This window comes from Elephantulus edwardii, unplaced genomic scaffold (genome assembly GCF_000299155.1).
Source record: "Elephantulus edwardii isolate Elephantulus edwardi_28Jun2011 unplaced genomic scaffold, EleEdw1.0 scaffold00117, whole genome shotgun sequence".
Taxonomy (NCBI): Eukaryota; Metazoa; Chordata; class Mammalia; order Macroscelidea; family Macroscelididae; genus Elephantulus; species Elephantulus edwardii.
In genome coordinates this window covers 10,117,873-10,137,369 of record NW_006399867.1, presented here as the reverse complement: position 1 = coordinate 10,137,369, position 19,497 = coordinate 10,117,873, and the positions used below count along the sequence as shown (strand labels likewise).

The window sequence follows — 19,497 nt, the reverse complement described above, 5'->3', positions numbered from 1 at the left end:
ATGAGGCTCAGCTGTGAGCCAGTTCCAACTCATAGTCCAGCAGGTTTTCAGAGGCTACAAATCACACAGGAGGAGATTGCCCATCTTTCGAACAATATGCCCTTGACAATGCAACTCTACCACTTAAGCTACCAGAGCTCATATCTGTCTATCTGTGAAACTATATCATGTTCAAGAACATCCCAGGAGGCAACCAGAGGCCATGAAAAATTGCAGGCCGAAAGTTGAGAATGAGGCCCTCTCTCTCTGCCCATCCTCTCTTTCTCTGCCTCTCTCCTCTTTCCAACTTTGTTTGTTTGCCTCTGTCTATGCTGAGTGTGTGTGTGTGTGTGTGTGTGTGTGTGTGTGTGTTTTCTTCCTTCTCTGTTTCTGTCTATGCCTCTTCTCTCTCTCCTTCCTCTTTGTGTCTCATCATTCTGTCTCTCTGTCTTCCCCTACCATTCCTGACTCTCTCTCTTGTCATTTCTCTTTCAAGGATCACTTATCTCTTCTCTTTCCTTTTCACCTGTCTCTTTTATTCTCTATTTGCTCCTCCTCAGGGAACCTAGAACTCCCGGTGACAGAGGTGTGGGCCTGGGCAGAGGTGCTGTGCTGTCCCCTGTCCGGCTCCCTGCACCTCTGGTTTTCCCATTGAGAACAGTGAGGCCTGCCCTAGCTAGCCCGCCCAGGAGACGCTCAGACTGCTGGCCCCTCATTAAGGGACGCTTCCCCCACGTGCCTCCCTGTGACGCCGGGCTCTGCCCTTGCTCTTCTCAGGCTGCTCATCAACTTTGTCAATGACAAGGAGGCCCCCAACTGGCAGGGCTATTTCTACACGGCGCTCCTGTTCATCAGCGCCTGTCTCCAGACCCTTGTGCTGCACCAGTACTTCCACATCTGCTTCGTCAGCGGCATGAGGGTCAAGACCGCCGTCATCGGGGCCATCTACCGCAAGGTCAGTGAGACTGGTGACGGGAAGGCAGTGGCCTGCGCATGACAGCCACCTCCTGCAGCCTCTGAACCCATGAGGACCTGCCTGGGTCCCTCCTGGTGCTCCTATAACAAAAGTTCTCCTGGATGGTTTTAAAAACAGAAATGTGTTTTCTCATTATTTAAGAGGCTAGAAGTCTGAGTTTGGGTCAGTAGCTGTACGAGAATTCTCTCCTATTGTCTCTATGGGAAGATCATTGTCTAAAACGGGAGACAGGATGTAGGGGCACAGGACCACGAACGTCTCTCTAAAAGGGCCAGCAGGAATGAGAATAGCACAGCCCCTCACCACCCCAGAGCAGAAAGCAGATAAAGAGCCGGGCCCAGCCCCATGGTGCCTTTGAGCCACACTGGCAGCAAGAGGTTCATTTATTCTTTACTGACTGACTCACAGACTCATAGTTATGATACCAACAATGGGGTTTATAGGGAAGGAAGTAGGAGAGTGAGGGAGGCAAAGAATATAACCCCAAATAAGTTCAGGGTTCGGCCCAGCAGTTCAAAGGGACAGCTCCTCAGTCCAGGCTCCCATTTCAATTCCACGAACACCTTTTCCTTCCATCATCAGAGGCAAGAACTGCAAAGATCCAACTGTGGCCAGCACAAATGCAAGAAGCCTCAGGTCACACCTTGCCACAGTTTCTCCACAGCAATGCCACAGTCTCTCCACCACCAGGGTCTTGCCATCACACACCTCTCTCACGTCAAACCTTGCAGATCTAAGTCTCTCTGCCCAGTGTGAGCAGCACTCTTTATGTTGTGGCTTCAGCTGTTGATGATTAGCAAGACCATCCTAATTTGTAAGCACTTAAGTCTGCAGTTAAGAGAGAGCGGCTATGAGTAAAAACCACTTTTAGGCTCACTCCGCTGTCATCTTAGTGGCAGTGGCCCAGCATCCCTCGGGTTCTTTGTATCTTATTTATTTCACTTACATGCACTCATTGCCATCAAGTCAGAACCAACTCATAGCCGAGCATCAGCGGGTTTTTGGAGCTGTAAATCGCATAGAAGGAGATTGCCCATCTTTTCCCTGTGGATCTACTGGTGGATTCCAGCTGTAGAAGGGCTGCCATTGGGTTAGTAATGCAGTTGCCTACCCGCTGGCCCACGAGAGCTCCCTCTTAGTTATTTAGTGCTCCTAAAAGAGAATTAGGAGCTCTGTTGGCCTAGTGGCAAGAAGCTGTGCTGCAATCCTGATGGCCACCAGCTGCTCCGTGGGAGAAGGATGGGCCAGTCGCCTCCTGTGCGATTAACTGCTTCTGAAAATGTGCCAGAGGGTCAGCTATGGGTCGGCTCCGACTCTGTGGTACACAGCAACAACAAAAGAGAATAAAGAGCTCTGCTGCATTCGTTGGTGAGTTGCACTGCTAATTCAAAGGCATGATCACCCTGGAGGTTCTAATCCATTCACAGCTCCTTGGCAGAAAGATGGACCTTCTTCTCCAGTACAGTTTACAGCCTCTGAAAACCTGCTGGAGGGTCCGCTGTGAGTCACTTCCAACTTGACGGCAATGAGTTTTGATTTGACAGCTGGTTGGTTTGCACATTACGAAATCCTAACTTAGATGGGTTCACTGGTTCCTTCCAAATTGAAGAATTCATGATAGGGAAGCAAAGAATCGTCCTCATGGAAAGGAGCTTTGTAATGGGGTGGGAAGGCTGGCAGCCAGCGGACTGGCAGCTTCCTTTCTGTAATCTATCTTGGAGCCTGGACCCTCCCCCGGGCTGCCACACTCACTTACTCCCTCCTTTGTCCCACAGGCTCTTGTGATCACCAACTCAGCAAGAAAGTCCTCCACGGTGGGCGAGATCGTTAACCTCATGTCTGTGGACGCCCAGCGCTTTATGGACTTGGCCACATACCTTAACATGATCTGGTCAGCCCCTCTGCAAGTCATCCTAGCTCTCTACCTCCTGTGGGTGGTATGTGTCTGCCATCACTCTACATGTGGCCTCTGAGGGTAGGGAGGGGATGTTGGTAATAAGAATATCTGTGCTGTTGTTGTTATGAGCTGTTGAGTCACTTGCGACTCATAGGAACCCTATGCACGATAGCTTCAAAGCCTGCCCTATCCTGAGTCAGTCAGTCTCATTATCTCTGACACACCTATTCTCATTCCCTAGTTATTTTATCAGTCCATCTCACCTGGGGTCTTCCTCTCCTGCACTGTCCCTTGACCCTTTCAAGCATGATTTCCTTCACCAAAGATGGCCCTTCCTGCCTAAAGTATGTGAGGCAGAGTCTCAAAATCCTTGCCTCCAAGGAGCAGCTTGGTTTCAACCTCTCCATGACATCCCTGTTAGTGCCTCTTGGCAGTCCATGGAATGTTCAAAACTTCTCCAGCATCAATTCAAAGGCATCAGTTCTTCTGTCATCCTTGGCTCTCTGATGTATAGTAAGTAATTGTGAAGACCATGGCCTAGATCAGGCACACCTTGGTCTCTAGACTGACATTCTTTCTAGTCAGCATTCTGGAAAGGCCCCCTAATAGCAGATTTCCTTAATGCAGTTTGTCTTTTGATTTCCTGAGAGCTGGTGCAAAGAGTATTGATTGTGAAACCAATTAAGCTGAAATTGATATTAATCTCAATCTCTTCTCCATCTATGATGATACTCCCTGGCAATTCTTAGTCATTTTACTTCCTGGCCTGTTAGTCAGGTCCTGGATATTTTACTCCTCCAAGTTGTCTGATTTATTGCTGGTATGCAGTAATGTTTGTCAGTTCTTGACAGTGTATGTCATTTACAACCCCTATAGTATACACACTGGATTTCCCCCTCCTGTGTCCTCTTAGATTCTAGCCAAACTCCTGTCTCTAATTATGTTGGTCAAGAGTCTCTCACTTGCATGGGGTAGAAGTCCAATTAGGGAAAATTAGAGGCTCATGCTTCTGACAAGCTCAAAAGAAGCAAGTTTCAGGCATGGATGGATTTAGGAGTTCAACATTTTAAGGACCTGGTGTCCCTCAGTCCTCATTCTTGATCCTGTGTTCCCTGAGTTCTTGGGTGTGATTTCCTCAAATGTCATCTGTAAGTTTTGGCTTATATCCTCTTCCTTCTAGAAAAGTTCCAGAGAAAAAAAGTGTCCCATACTCCTTTGGGTGAGAACACAGGCCTGGCCCAATCTTGTTCACATCTCCCTCAACCAATCATGTTGACCAGGAGGCAGAATTCACTGATTGCCTAACCTGAATCACTTGCCTTTTGGCTTTGTACAAGAGGTGGAAGTGTTGTTGATTGACTTCCCGTCCTGATGGGGAGGGCCGTTTCCCCACACTAATGCTGATGATGGAAGATGCTTAAGGTGTCATACCTGCTTCCTTCTCTCCTGTCACTGAATTTTTACACAGGCCTTTCCTTAATCCCACCCATCCCTCAGGGCCTGTGACAAATGCCACTTCAGCTTGCCTGTCCGCTCTCAATCAGATGAGCTTCCTGCTTTGTTTGATTTCCGCATGACTTCTTCCCCATAGGCTCTCACCTGATGACATCCCCTGAAATAGTCCTCCACAGGCGTGGTGGTCCCATGGGCAGATAGCATCTGGCTGATTTTTGTGTCCTCTGTGGGTACACTCCCTCAGAGATGGCGCAAAATCAGAAGGGAAATAAAACCAACAAACTTGTCTTGACTGTGGTTTGCATTTTTAGTATATTTGTAGAGCACATCTTTGTTAAAAACCACAGCTGTGGGTCAGAAATAGTATCACTCTGACCATTCAAACATGACATAGCACATGAGGAGGAGCCCTGGTGCAGTGCTAACTGCAGTGCCAACATGCTTGGCCACACTTTGAAAGGTCAGTGGTTTGAAGCTCATGTGTGGAGAGAGTTGGGGTGATCTTCTCCCATATAGAGTGCCTAGGTACGGACTTGTAGGGAGCGATTCTACCCATGTGGCCATGCTCAGTTGGATAAGAAGGATTGATTGCTTTGAGTTGTGGTGTTGAAGAAGAGTTCTGAATATCCCATGGACTGCCAAAACAAAAGAGTTTGTCTTGGAGTAAGTGCAACCAGGGTTCCACTCAGAGGCAAGAACGGTGAAACTTCTCACATACTTTGAACAAGTCATCAGGAGAAGCCAGTCCCTAGAAAAGGATATTATACTAGGGAAGGTGAAACGTCGACTAGGTGGATTGACGCAGTGACTGTAGCAGGGGGGCTCGAGCGTATCAGAGATTGTGAGGATGTCTCAGGGTAGAGCAAGGTTCAGATCTGTTGTTCATGGGTCCACATGAGTTATAGTTGCCTTGACGGCTCCTAACAATAACAACGTCAGCTGGAATCCGACTCAAAGACACACAGCAACACAGGGCAGTAGATAAAGGGCTCCGGAGTCGCATGGCCTGCATTCAAACTTTGCCGCTTCCATTTACTAGTTTGTGAAAACCCTCTGGAGGGTCAACTATGGGTCAGTTCCGACTCAACGGTACACAACAACAAGAAGAAGGATTTAAAGGGCAATCATGATGTCCAACAGGAAAAAAAAATGTAAAGTTAATGAAAATAAAACTAAAAAAGCCAAGAGAAAAAAAAAAAACCTGACACTAAAATCATCAAGTATTTCATTAGTTCAACTTGAAAATATTATTCATGCAATTTCCATTATATTTAAAAGATATTTATGCTTGTAAAGCATGCTTTTACTGAAACGTGTTGCTTACATTATATAAATGATCTCAAATAATTCCAAGGGTGATTTTTTCAATTGTGACTCTTGAGGACAAAAGTGAGCATTCTCTGCTTGTCAAGATTTATAGTCTTGGAGACCCAGTGGGAGGTCACTGTGGGTCAGAACCACCTTGATGGCCCTGCGTTTGTTTGTATAGGCAGCCGTACTTGCTGTGGACTAAAGTTTCCTGCTCTAGAAGGAAAAAGGTGTTTGGTATAAACCATGAAGTTTGTTCAAATAGTTTAACCATCAGAGAAGCTATCCCCATTGCTGTCAGCTGGTCTCAGCTCATAATGACCCTTGTGGGTCAGAGTAGAACTGCCCCAGGGGGGAGTTTCCCAAGGAGCCCTAGTGCTCTAGTGTGTTATGGGTTGCACTGCTAACTGGAAGTCCAGTGGTTCAAATCCACCAGCTTCTCCACAGGAGAAAGATGGGCAGCTCCTTCCTGTAAAGATTTGAAGCTTCAGAAACCTAGAGGACGGTGGCCATCGGGCAGAATTGTCCAGAAGGTAGTGAATTTGGCTCTTGTACAGGGAGCTCTGATGGCCTAGTGGTAAGAAGCTGTGCGACAATCCCAAAGGTACATGGTTTGAATCCACCAGCTATTCCATGGGAGAAGGATGAGCAGTCTCCTCCCATGCGATTTACTGCTTCCCGCTGGAGGGGCAGCTCTGGGTCAGAACAACAACACACAACAAATTAGGATTTCCAAGGCCCTAAATCTGTATGGAAACAGACTGTCAACAATATTTTCCCCCAGAGCAGCTGGTAATTTGAACTGATGACCTTTCAGTTAGCAGCCAAACATCATCACTCAGAACACAAACCCAACTGCCGTGAAATCGATTCTGACTCAGCACCGCTTTAGGCCTAAAAACTCACAAACTCGGACTCTCTGTGGAGTCAGAACCAACCTAGCTGGGCCTCTGCTGGATTTACCAAGACCGGGAGTCAGAACCAACCTAGCTGGGCCTCTGCTGGATTTACCAAGACCGGGAGTCAGAACCAACCTAGCTGGGCCTCTGCTGGATTTGCCAAGACCGGGAATCACACGGATAGAGATGGCTCGTCTTTCTCCCGAGGAGCTGATGGTGGCTTTGAACGGCCGGAGACTCGGCCTTTGACTTAGCGGGGAAGCTCCCTGCGAACCACACTGTTTTGGCCTCGTGGGCCATCAGTCAGTTCTGTGAGAATCCTCTCGACAAGTTCCCAGATGCCCTCCAAGGGCCATCCTCCACTGCTACTCTTTCTAAGGACAGCCATCAGGCTGTGTGTCCTTGTTTATAATTTTTTGTTTATTGTGTTTTCACTGGAAATTTGCCCCGCACATCCCTCTCATGTGATAACACAGAGGAGGGGCCGGTCCTTGGAAGAAGCGATACTGGGAAAGGTGGAGGGTCCGTGTCAGAGAGGAAGACCCTCAGCAAGGTGCCTTGACAACAGCGACTGTAACGGTGGGCTCAGGGGTATCAGGGACGGTGAGGATGGCGCAGGATAGAACAGGATTCAGATCCTTATTCATAGGGTCACTGTGTGAGTTGTAGTCATCTTGAAGGCAACTAATGACAGCAACAATCTACAAAGTTATTAACTCTTGTTACCAAATTGAACAATTCAACAGGTTACTCTGGTTAACAGTTTTAAATTGTTAACACTTTAAAAACAACAACACCCTTTTTTAAACTTTTAAACCTACAAGTTATAATTTGCAATACCCATAGCCATCAGGCCAGAAGAGTTCCAGGTGAGGGGTGGTGGGTCGTCTTCTTAAAGAGGATGCTTGGATCTAAATTTGGTAACTTTTGACACTGCACAGCTGGAAGCAGAGCCTGCCAGCTGTTCTGAACCACCCTGACCAAGCTGACGGGGTGTAGCCCAGCCCCTCGACCTCTCTTCAGGCTCTGTGGTCACCACGGCTCCTTTCCTTTCTCAGAACCTGGGTCCGTCTGTCCTGGCCGGGGTGGCTGTCATGATCCTCATGGTCCCTGTCAATGCTGTGATGGCGATGAAGACCAAGACCTACCAGGTAGGATGTCAATCTCCCCTGACACCTGTCCAGCCAAGAACTGTTAACTGTTCACCCTGCCCAGGCTCGCAGGTTCTCAGCCTGACCTGCCTGTTGGAATCACCTCGGGAGCTCTAACTAATGAGCTTGCCTGGGCCCCACCCTGGGATTTGGATTCTCACAGTGTCAGTGCCCAGGAGGGAGGGCTCCTGCCTTAGACTCAGTATCAGAGGTTGAAGTCACAATGTCCAGGACCCCAGCAGGTGCCCTGTTAACTACAGAGCTGATCCATAAATGTGTGTGTGTGTGTATGTGTATGTATGTATGAAAGTAAGTGGCCTTGGCGGTATAGGGGGCACATGATCAGTTGTTGACAGAAAGGTTGGGAGTTCAAACCTACCTGCTGTGTACTTCTTTAAAGAGGACAAACAACCCAAGGGTGGTTCTCCTCCATCCTACAGGCTCGTTGTGAGGTGATAGCAGCCCCACAGGGTAGCTTTGGTTTTGGTGTGTGTGTGGTGCTGGTGTAGCAACCCTTCCTAGTTTTGTCCCTAGTCAAGCTCTTTCCCTTACATGAGGCACTGTGCCTATGGAATGTCTTAATTTTTACAGATTGTTTGGAGTTTTAACATTTTTAACAAATATACAAGCAGTAGAGTGAAGGCTTCTCATTATTTAAAAAAAATGCAAATAATACAAAACCACGTAGATTTAATAGAGATCTCTTTCACTCTCCCCGACCCTCACTTTTTAAAGACTTTTTTTTTCATGTACGTTGTGTTTTTTACAGTCTTTATTGTGGATCTCTCCCTGTTACAATCATCTTACTAATAAGTACATTTGTGAAAGTGTGTAAGCCAGCTGCTTCATGCCTCATGCCTTTGTTTCCCCTTTCAGATGCCATTTTCTGATTTCCCCATCTGTGTCAAACCAGTGTTCTGAGGGAACAAGCATGGCCCTTTTGCTGAAGGATCTTTTTGTTCAATTTGGAAACTGAGCATTTGTACCCACGTTTGCAAAACCCAGTCCAGAGTAAGCCATCAGATTGCCACACTCGACCCTAGCTCACGGATGATTTGTGATTTTCACACAAATTTACACAAATTTGTGATTTGGGGTGTAGTTATGTGCTTTATGCGGTCCATGTTCATTCTCTTGAACTGGTACCTAATGGTGCATCGCCGAGATGGGCCAGGGTTTATTTCTCCGTTGCCCTGCGGATAGGTAGATGTTTGTGTTGTGCCTGTAGAAGGTCAGATGAGAGCCCTTGGCCCTGGGCCCCATAGGGCTTTTGAGCCCCAGGCTGTGAGCCTCGTGAAATGAAAAGCCCAGTATAGACAGGGAAATGGCCTGGGCACATCTTGTTACCTCGGTGGGTTGGTTTCCCAGAGAAGCCTCCTCTGCAGGCATCCTCATTTGCTGGCCTCCACGGGCTATTTCCTGGAGATTCCTCATCTGTGGCCCTAACAGCTGGCTGTGGCGATGAGGTAAATGATGGACTGCACAGGAGATGCTTAGAATGATGCCTGCTAGATGCAAAATGTATGGTGATAACAATATACACATTGAACAACTGTATGGCATGGACATCTAGCACTAGAGCCAGCACCTGGTGGTGCAGAAATATCCTAATACCTCAATGTCACGTGCTGGGTGAAAGTCAATAAGAGAATGGAGAAGAAATCCCTCCTGGGTTTGGATCAGCAGAGCAGTGCCCCTGTTTTCTAAAGACTTGTTCTTGCCATGCATCCTTGACTCTTAACTTTAATAAGTTTCTCTTAATATCCAACTTGACCTGAATCAGAAAAGTTAGGGTAGTAGGGTTTGGGATTCTTTTTTCTTTCTGTTTTACTTTCTTGGTGAAGGAATCCTTCAGCCGTGGTTTCAGGGCAAAGAGTTTATACAGTCCGTCCGCCACTTGTCTGTCAGTGTGCTGTCCTGCGATGACTTGCACATTGCTATGATGCTGGAAACTGAGCCACTAGTATTTCAGATTCCAACAGGGTCACCATGATGGACAGGTTTCAGCGGAGTTTCCAGACTGAGAAGCAGGGCTGGCCATCCACGTCTGAAATAAGAGGCCCTCAAAAACCCTGCACAGCCCATAGAGATGATATATACCAGTTGCCACAGAGTTTAGTTTTGATTCATGGTGACTGTGTGTGTGTGTGTGTAGACAGGTGTGTGTATATAGGGGGGTGTTGTAGACAGGTGTGTGTATATAGGGGGTTGTATGTGTGTAGGGCTGTGCTCCATTGGGTTTTCAGGGACTGATTCCATTTTGACATAGACTGCCAGTCCTTTCTTTGGAGGTACCTCTGAATGAACTCAAACTGCCACAGTCTTTCAGTTAGCAACCGAGTGTGTTAACTATTGCTCCACCTTGGGATTCCTAATAGAGATAACAGTGAGTTTTCCCACCTTAGTGAGGACCTTTTTGTAAGAGGTGATGTTCTCAGCACTAGGAAGTGTTGGGAAATCCGGTCTCTGGTGCAGGAGTGAGGGGCCGGCATGAGAATGCTGGGTTGACTGGCTGTCCTTGTCTGCGAAGGTGGCCCACATGAAGAGCAAAGACAATCGGATTAAGCTGATGAATGAAATTCTCAACGGGATCAAGGTGCTAAAGCTTTACGCCTGGGAGCTGGCTTTCAAGGAGAAGGTGCTGACCATCAGACAGGAGGAGCTGAAGGTGCTGAAGAAGTCTGCCTACCTGGGCGCCGTGGGCACCTTCACCTGGGTCTGCACACCTTTCCTGGTGAGTGAAGCTGCGTTAGTTCCTGGACTACATTGTTCTGTTTTATTTCCATGCTTAAGTATTTCTGTAAGGTCACATCTCAGAGAGGCCTTCTCAGAACACTCTTCTGAAAATGCCACACTTAATTTTATTATGGTGAGTATCTACGTAACAGAGCACTTATTCACAGCATTTGGGACGTCTAGTTCAGCAATGGCCAAGTGGTCAGGAGTTCATGCCAACCTGAAGGCAGTTGGTTTGTTCGAATCCTCCAGCTACTCCACAGGAGAAGGATGGGAAGTCTCCTCCTGTGTGATTTACAGCCTCTGAAAACCTGCTGGAGGGTCAGCTACGAGTCAGTCCTGACTCAACAAAACATAGTTACAGCAGTAGCTCAGGGATACTCAAAAGTAGCCAGTTCTGGAGCCATTTGTGAAAGGTCTGCCATAAGGAAGAATTTTGCACCAGAATATAAAGCAGTACTTTTTCTCTGCTTCCTTCATTGGGAAAGTCTTGCTGTGAAAATAAAGTGAACTGAAATACATGATGCACTTGATGTCCTAGTTGTGTTACACTTCCTGGTGCCAGCTCTGTATCTCTTTGCCAGCTAATCACAAACTGTGAATTGACAGTGGTCCATGAACCATGCTTTGGATGGTAATGCTGAACACACCAATGTCTAGTTATTGATTTTGTTTACTGTCTTCTCCCTGCTAGAATGTCAACTCCAAGAGAGTAAGGTCTAGTTTCAGTGTCTTAACCAATGCTCAACAAGTGTTTGTCATTCATGCTTAAACAAAACAACACAAAAACAAACACACACCCTCTGGAGGAACAACTAGGAGTCAGTTTCGAGTCAATGGCAATGAGCTAATTATTTAAAGACAGACATAGAACTCAAAAAGGTATGTGTCAACTACGTTGAAAAGGGTTTCCCTATTCCATCTTCACAAGATCTCCTTGTTTGGGATCACTGCTATAAACAGTGCTTCTCACTGTCTCTGAACTTTTTTCCAAAGCTGGCCAACATCAAAATAAAAACTCTAACTGAACAAACCAGAAACCTGTAAAATGAGAAATCCATTCTCTTCCCCTTCTGTTCTCTAGAGCCTCTTCTCTAAAGTAGTTTCTGTGTATCTTGAAGGAAAACATGTTTATGCAGAGATACCTGTTGTTCTTGTTGTTATGTGCCATTGAATTGCCTGAACCTCATAGCAACCCTCTGTGCATGTTACCCCTGAACCCTGCCCTATCCTGAGCCAGTCCTATCATCTCTGACAGACCTAATCCCATTTCTCTAGTCGTTGAGTCAATCCATTTCATCCTGGGTTTTCCTCTCTTGCACTGTCCCTCTACCTTTCCAACCATGATGTCCTTCTCCAAGGACTGGTCTCTCCTGGCCACATGCCCAAAGTATGTGAGACAGAGCCTCAAAATCCTTGCTCCAGGGAGCAGCCTGGTTTCACCCTCTCCAGGACAGATTTGTTTGTTCTCCTGGCAGCCCATGGTATGTTCAACACTCCTCTCCAGCACCGCAACTCAAAGACATTGATCCTTCTTCTCATCCTTAGTTATTGTCTAGCTCTTGGATGCCTAGCAAGTAATTACCATACCTTAAAAAGACCATAGCCTGAATCAAGTGCACCCAAGTCTTCAGACTGACGTTCTTCAGTACTTTGGAGAGGTCCCTGACAGTAGACTTTCCCAGTGCAATTTGTCTTTTGATTTCCTAACTGCTGGTGCCCAGAGTGTTGATTGTGGAACCAGCCAAGCTGAAGTTATCAACAATTTCAGTCTCTTCTCTGTCTAACATGAAGCTGCCAGTTGGCCGAGTGGTGAGAATATTTGTTTTCTTGATGCTGAGCTTCAATCCATATTGAAGACTACAGTCTTTGACCTTCTGCAGCAAAAGCCTCAGGTCCTCCTCAGTTTCAGCAAGTAGGGTTGTGTCATCTGCATAACGCAGGTTGTTGATGAGTCTTCCTCCAGTCCTGATGCCACATTCCTCCTCATAAAGTGCAGCCTCCCAAATGATCTGTTCTGCATATAGATAGAAAAGGTATAGAGATAGGAGATAATCTGTAAATGTTTATAATATCTTCAAACGGAGCCACACGATACAAGTGTTGTATCCCTTTTTTCCTGGTTCACACATTCATAACAGCTTCGTGCATTTTAGTGAAGCATGCTTTCCTGATGCAGGGATATCCTGTAGCTTCCTCAACCTGTCTTCTTGGCTACTCAGGGTGCAGCTCACCTGCCGGCCACGTTAGCATCATCTGACAGCTTGGACCTTCTGAATGAAAATGTTTCATAAGGAGCTCTGATGGCATAATGCCTTGTGTGCAGTACTTCCAGCCAAAAGGTTGATGGTTTGAACCTACCAGCTGCTCCAAGGGAGAAAGTTGTGCATTCTCCTCCCTTAGAGATTTACAGCCTAGAAATCTGACGGAGGCTCACCCTGAGTTGGAATCCACTCACTGGCACAAATTTGGTTCGATGTTACATTTTAATGTTTGAGAAACATTGACAAACAACAGAGTGTGCCAGCCTCTTTGGCAAACAGCAGCCAGTAAATATTTTAAGCTTTTTTTAAACTACACAGTGTCTGTTGGCATGTGCTTCTCACCTCTGCCTCTAGGGTCACAGTGGCCATGACGTACAGAAATGAATGGGTGTGGCCACGTTCCCATAACAACTCAGAGACACTCAAATTTGGATTTCATATCATTTCCATGAAATACTCTTCTTTAAAATTTTTTCCTAAGCCATTTGAAAGTGTGAAATTCATTCTCTGCTTACGGGCTGTGTTTAGGCACGGGAGAGTCTGGGGCTATAGTGATAATAGGCTGACCCCTGACTTGGAGAGATGGAATGTTCTGGAGTTGGAACTTTTGCCACATTCTGCCACCTCACATGTGATCTTAAGTTGGTCATTCTGCTCTTCCATCTCTGATTTCTTTTGGATGAGAAATGAGAGACTTGACCACAGGGAAGCCAACCACATGTCTACCGTCCCTCCTGAGCCCACGGCAGACATGGGAAGCAGGTTGTGGCGTTTTTGCCTCCTGAGCACAGACACAACACGTCTACACTTAGCTGCAATACTTAGCAGGATGCCTGGGGCACCTAAGATGCTCCAGGAAGGATGTTGGCTCCCCAAGGTCCTTCCAGCTCACATGTCCCCTCATTTGAAGCTGCAGACACACTAAAGCCACCTTTTGACACTCGAATGTCCTTGGCTCTCTCCAAAAACCCAAAGCTAAACCCAGTGACCCATCATCATCAAGTCAATTCTGTCTCACAATGACCTCAAGGGACATGGTAGAATACCCTGTAGGGTCTCCAGGGCTGTTCCTTTACAGAAGGAATGGCCACATCTTTCTCCTCCCAAGAGTCTAGTGGGTCCAAACAGCCAAACTTCTGATTCTCAACTGAATCAGCAACTTTAATCACTGCGGCACCAGGGCTCCTTCAACTCTTCTCCGGGACAAAGTAAAAGTTAGCCTGTTGTTATTGGGGGCCATCAAGTTCGTTTCAGCTCATAATGACCATGTGATAGAGTTGAACAGCCCTGGAGTTTCCTAGGTTGTCGATTTTCTAGGAGCAGATCACCAGGCCTTTCTTCCACAGCACTATTGGATGCATTCACTGTCAGCCTTTGGTTTAGCAGGTGAGCATTTCACCATTGGCCGCCAGGGCTCCTGTATAGAATTCAGGGGAGTTCTGTAGCATGTCTGGTTTTATTCTTTTTTTTTTCTTTAAACTGTCAAACCAGCACTGCATGGTTTTTCCTTTTTATCATGACATCTTATTTTTAAAACAGAATAAATACATTCACATGTTAAGAATAGTTTGCATAGAGATAATTAATCCTAACTTGTAGCGTATTATAATTTTAAGTATTATTTACCAATGGAAACATAAATTGGAAAACAGCCTGAAACATATCATTGAGATGCATTTCCAATAAAATTTTACCATTTTCTTCTAAAAAAACAAAACAAAAGAGCAGTTTGCACAGTTGGCCCTGTGTGCATTCTTGGCTGTGTGGTGCGTGGTAACTTGCTAAGCAGGCAGCCCCTTCTTCTCCGCATTAGATGCCAGTGACACCTCACCACAGTTGGTGACAATCCACAATGGCTCTGACCCACAAAGGCCAAAGCCATTGCCATTTAGTGGACCCAAGTCTTAACAGAAAATGACCAAAGTGCCATTGAATTTTCTGGCCTGAAATACATCTTCATTGTAGCACATAGCCTCACCTTCTTCTGTGGGGCTGCTGGGTTGCATTAAATCACTCTCTCAGTCAGTAGTGAGAGGTAACTGTTTGCATCACAGAATATTCTAAGACACTGCCAAACATCCCAGGGTCAAGGGTACCTAACTGGAGAACCAGAGATGTACAGTGAACAGGCAGCTCCTTCCCTTCCCAAGACCTGGTCACCCTCCTTACACCAGTTTCTTCTGTATATACACAGAATCTGTATTTTTAGATCTATTTCCAGCAGTGAGCTCTGGTAGGTAGCCAAGAGATAAGGAGTTGGGCTGCCAACCCAAAGGCAGGCAATTCAAATCCACCAGCTGCTCCTTGGGAAAAACATAGGCAGTCTCCTCCTGTGATATTTACATCTTCTGAACACTCTCTAGAGGGTCAGCTATAAGTCGGTTCTGACTTGACAGCACCTAAGAACAACAAATTTCTGAAAGATTTAAATTTTTTTTTTAAATTTTATTTTTTTCTTGTTGTATACCATTGAGTTGGATCCAAGCGACACAGGAGATTGTCCCTCCTTCTCCAGCCTAGAATATGGTGGATTCGAACTGCACAACTTTGGGATTGCAGTGCAACTTCTGGCCACTAGGCTACCAGAGCTCCCTTCCAAAAGATTTCAGAGGGCAACTGAAGAAGACAAATGATTATAATGAAAGGTGCATAGAGCGGGAGTTAGAAGAGGGACGAACAGGCTTGGCATTTCTTGAGCTGAAAGAGTGAAATAAAAAAATGTGAAGTCTCCAGAAGGGTTTTAGATTGAGAGAGGGCTGAGTACTAGGGGTGAAGGGTTGCTATGCTGGGCTTGAGGAAGTGAGGTACAACAGAGTGAACATCTGAAGTTCATTGCCGGGACTGTGATGGTCCAGGACAGAATCCTCACCCTTGAGGGGCTCACTGAAGATATTAAGCAAAGGCGGAGCTATGAGACACACAGGACAGCCTGAAAGCTGTGAAACCTGCCAAAGGATCTGCTAACTGGAAATGACCAGAAAAATCTACGTCCTGATGCAACAGTGAATGAATGGAAATCCAAGTTCTTTATAAACTTTCATTAAAATCTTAAAAAAAACAAACAAAACACCAAAACTCCCTGGGAGATCCATGGCTGGGCTGCTGAGGCACGTGTGTCTCCCTTTGTTTTCTCTTTTGCGTCCATAATGCTCTTACTTTTCTCTATAATAAACTCAGTCACATCCGTGCAAGAAGACCTGCATATACAGGGAGAGCCCTACTAGTCTTCAGCGGATGCTCTCGCTTATTAAAGTGGAATGGGAACTGCGTCACAAAGTAGTCTAGGAGCAATGAGGAAGTATTAGAACACACAATAGACAAAATCTACTGTTTCTTACCCAATTTTGTGAAACCCAAAGCAAGTTATTATTGGAAAAGCATCTGTGATACTTTACGAGCTACAAACTCCCTTCCTCCCCAAAGGAGCTCTGACGGCCTAGTGGCGAGAAGCTGCTCTGCAATCCTGAAACACATGCGGTTCAAGGCCACCAGCCGCTCCATGGGAGAAGAATGAGCAATCTTCCTCCTGTGCTAATATTAACTGCCTCTGAAAACCCGCCAGAGGGTCAGCTATGGGTTGGTTCCGACTCTGTGGTACACAACAACAAAAGCTACCCTCCTCTCCAAACCATTAGGTAAAGAGAAGAGGAAGCATGTATGTGGAATTAATTCTACTTCTGAAACACCCATAAAAAATTAAAAAAAAAAATTCAAGTCTCACATTGCGATAATGAGGAGTTTTCTGGACAAAATCTTCAATGGTATAGGAAGGATCATAGGAAGATGGAAGAATATACAAAATCACTGTACCAAAAATAATAATGACACAAGACATGGGCCGTGCATCATTCTGATGTGTGTAGGGACACTGTGAGTCTGAACCAGGTAGACAGCATCAACCAGCAAGGACCAGTGCCTTCCACCATAGCAGAGGATTCTATCTGTATGTATGTCGGGAGAAGGATGGGCAGTTTCCTCCCATACAATTAACTGCCTCTGATAACCTGCTGGAGGGTCAGCTATGGCTCGGTTCCCACTTGATGATACACCTGGCCCTACCAACACCATAACAAAGATTATATAATGAAATTTTACATGGGTTTATCATGCTGCACTGCAATCCCCCTGGCACGCGGTTCAACTCCACCAGCTGCACTGAAGGAGAAAGATGGACATTCTCTTCCCGTGTGATTTACTGCCTCCGAAAACCCACTGGAGCATCAGCTGCGGGTCAGTTCCAGTTCTCTGGCCCACAACATCATCATTTTAATTTTACAGAAGTGATTGCATGTCATACTCTGTGTCTGTGGTTGTGTTCTTTTCTAGGAAATGGTCTTAGGCCACAAAGGGCAGGTGATAAGGTGTGGTCTGTGGGTTGTGGTAACACCTGGGTTGAGGACCTGAGGAGCACGCAGGGAATTTTCTCCGAGCCTTTTGTCCTGTGTGTTGGATCCTTTGATGAAATCCATGTAGTTTTTAGGCTTCCTGGAATGAGCTGGCCCTTGGTTGATCCTGCCCCAGCCTCCATTCTGTTGCCAAAATAGAAGGAAGATGCTGGAGAACATGACTGGCTTTGCTCGACTCCTGCATCTGCCACTGGCTTCCAGAAGAAGTGCACGCAGTGGCATCCTTTCAGCGCCTGGCATGAGATGAACCGGGTGGAGACCTCGGCCGGTGTTGAGACACCGAGCCTCTGCCTACATTAGGATAAAATATGTGGCCTGAGGGTTCTCTTGGAAAGGGTTAGCATGCTCTTTCCACCAGCAAATTCCTGCTGCCCAAGGATGATGCAGTGTTTACCCAGCAGTTGGTGTGATGGAAGACAGAGACCGGGGAGCCGGACAGGAGCGCGGATGCCATCGGGGACATGACAGGCCTGTTTTTGTGGAATTCACTGCCTGGCATTTATCATACCCACTCAACGCACTTTCCTAAAACAGCCTTGCCAGGCGCCAGCCTGTCAACCTTATAATTATAAATGTCTTCTGTTTATATTTACCTGGTAGCTCCATTCACTAGGCTAAATACTATTCCACGTGGTGATCTGATTCTATCTGTAGAAAGCTGGAGCTTGGAAAGAGGGAGCAACTGAATAAATGAATGAATTTCATTGTATGTGTTGGAAATTCTGCAAGGTACAGAAACCTAAATTACATTGACTAGTGTCTTTGAGAGGGTGAAACCAAGTTTCTCCTTGGAGGCTAGGATTTTGAAGTTCCATTTCACATACTTTGGGCACGTGGCAGGAAGAACCAGTCCTTGGAGAAGGACGTTATGCTCAGGAGGGTGGAGGGACAGCACAGGAGAGGAAGACCCCAGATGAGATGGATTGACACAGTAACTGGGGCAGTGGGATTGGTGTATTGGAGTCAGTGAGATTGGCTCAGGACAGGGCAGGCTTCAGAGCTGTTGTACACAGGGTCCCTGTGAGTCGCAGGTGATTTGATAGCACATAGCAACAATAGTAAAGTGTAACTATTTTTTTTAAAGTGTGATGAAATACTTACGCTACAAAATGTGACATCACTCTTTAGTATACAGTTTAGTGGCATTACTTGCAATCACGTGATGCCACCTAGCTTTTTTCATGGCTGGGAAGACCCCTCCCAGTATCTCCTCTCCTGTCCTCAAACAAATCCATCCATCCATCCAACACTGCATATGAGTAGTGAATTAAACAGATCAAAATTTCGCTTTGTAAACTCACTCAAATCACAGTGTGTGTTTTTAAAAACAAGACGAAGAATTACAGCTCCTTTTGATTTGAGTTTCCGTGTCCCAGGTACCATGCTATATTACCTGAGCCATGTTACCTGAGTTTCTGGAAACCTGCAAAAGGTGTGTCTGTCCTGACTCCATTTTATGGAGGGGAGGAGACAGAGGAAGTCACACAGCCCTGGAGATTAAGCATCAGGATTTAAGGATTTAATTTTTTAATAGTGTCACTTCCTGGTAAGGAACAGAAAGCTCTGGCGACATAGTCTTACGTCTCAGAAAGTTCGAATCCATCATCTGCTCTTCAGAGAAAGACAGTCTTCTCCTGTTAGGATTGGCAGCATAGGAACCCCTGCAGGGGTCACGGTGAGCTGGGTTCCGGTTGATGACAGAGGGTTTACTTAGTGGAAGCAGTCAGTTAATCGGGAGTTCCTGGCAAAGTGCAGGTGGTGACTGTGTGCAGCAGAGTCGGAACCGACCTGTAGCCGACCCCCCGGCAGATTTTCAGAGTCAGTAAATCACAGGGCAGGAGACTGCTCATCTTTCTCCCTTGGAGCAGCTGGTGGAAAATCTTTAAGGGCAAAGTGCAAGAGACATCATTAATAAAGAAGTGCGCACCAGTGTTCATAGCAGTGTTACTCACCGTCACGAGAACATGGAAACAGCCCAGGTGTCCAGCCACAGTCGATTCACACAATGGAATACTACACAGCACGCAGGGGCAATGAGTTTGTAAATTATTTCCTAACTTGGGAGGGACTGGAGAGCATCATGCTGAGTGAACCAACTCAGTGCCACAAGGATAAATATTGTATCAAACCATTATTGTAGAATTGAGTATGAGGATTCAAAGGAGGAGGGAGGAGGGTGGAAGCAGCAGAATGAGGATTGAAAAGGGGAGGGGATTATTCATGGGGTTGTACAATTTGACGGGTGGCGGGTGAGGGAACTTGGGAGAATATAGTGTGAAAAGCAATGTATTCTAATTTTGTAAATAAACTAGTTTAAGAAAAAAGAAAAAGAAGGAAGTGTGATAACTCTCCAGATTCTCAGAGTACTAGCGTGTAAAGTGTCTGGGGCTGGAAAGATGCGTGAGCCAGGCACAGCTGCCATGCCC

General features: G+C 46.2%; 1 protein-coding gene across 1 annotated transcript in view; it reads left to right on the top strand.

The window, feature by feature from the left end:
* ABCC1 (ATP-binding cassette, sub-family C (CFTR/MRP), member 1) overlaps positions 1 to 19,497 on the top strand; it is a 130,509-nt gene that overhangs the window by 49,271 nt on the left and 61,741 nt on the right. Inside the window, exons 10-13 of the mRNA XM_006892719.1 lie at positions 757 to 934; positions 2,731 to 2,892; positions 7,573 to 7,665; positions 10,196 to 10,399. Of these exons, the coding sequence (XP_006892781.1) occupies positions 757 to 934; positions 2,731 to 2,892; positions 7,573 to 7,665; positions 10,196 to 10,399 (637 nt within the window). The remainder of the gene's footprint in view (positions 1 to 756; positions 935 to 2,730; positions 2,893 to 7,572; positions 7,666 to 10,195; positions 10,400 to 19,497) is intronic.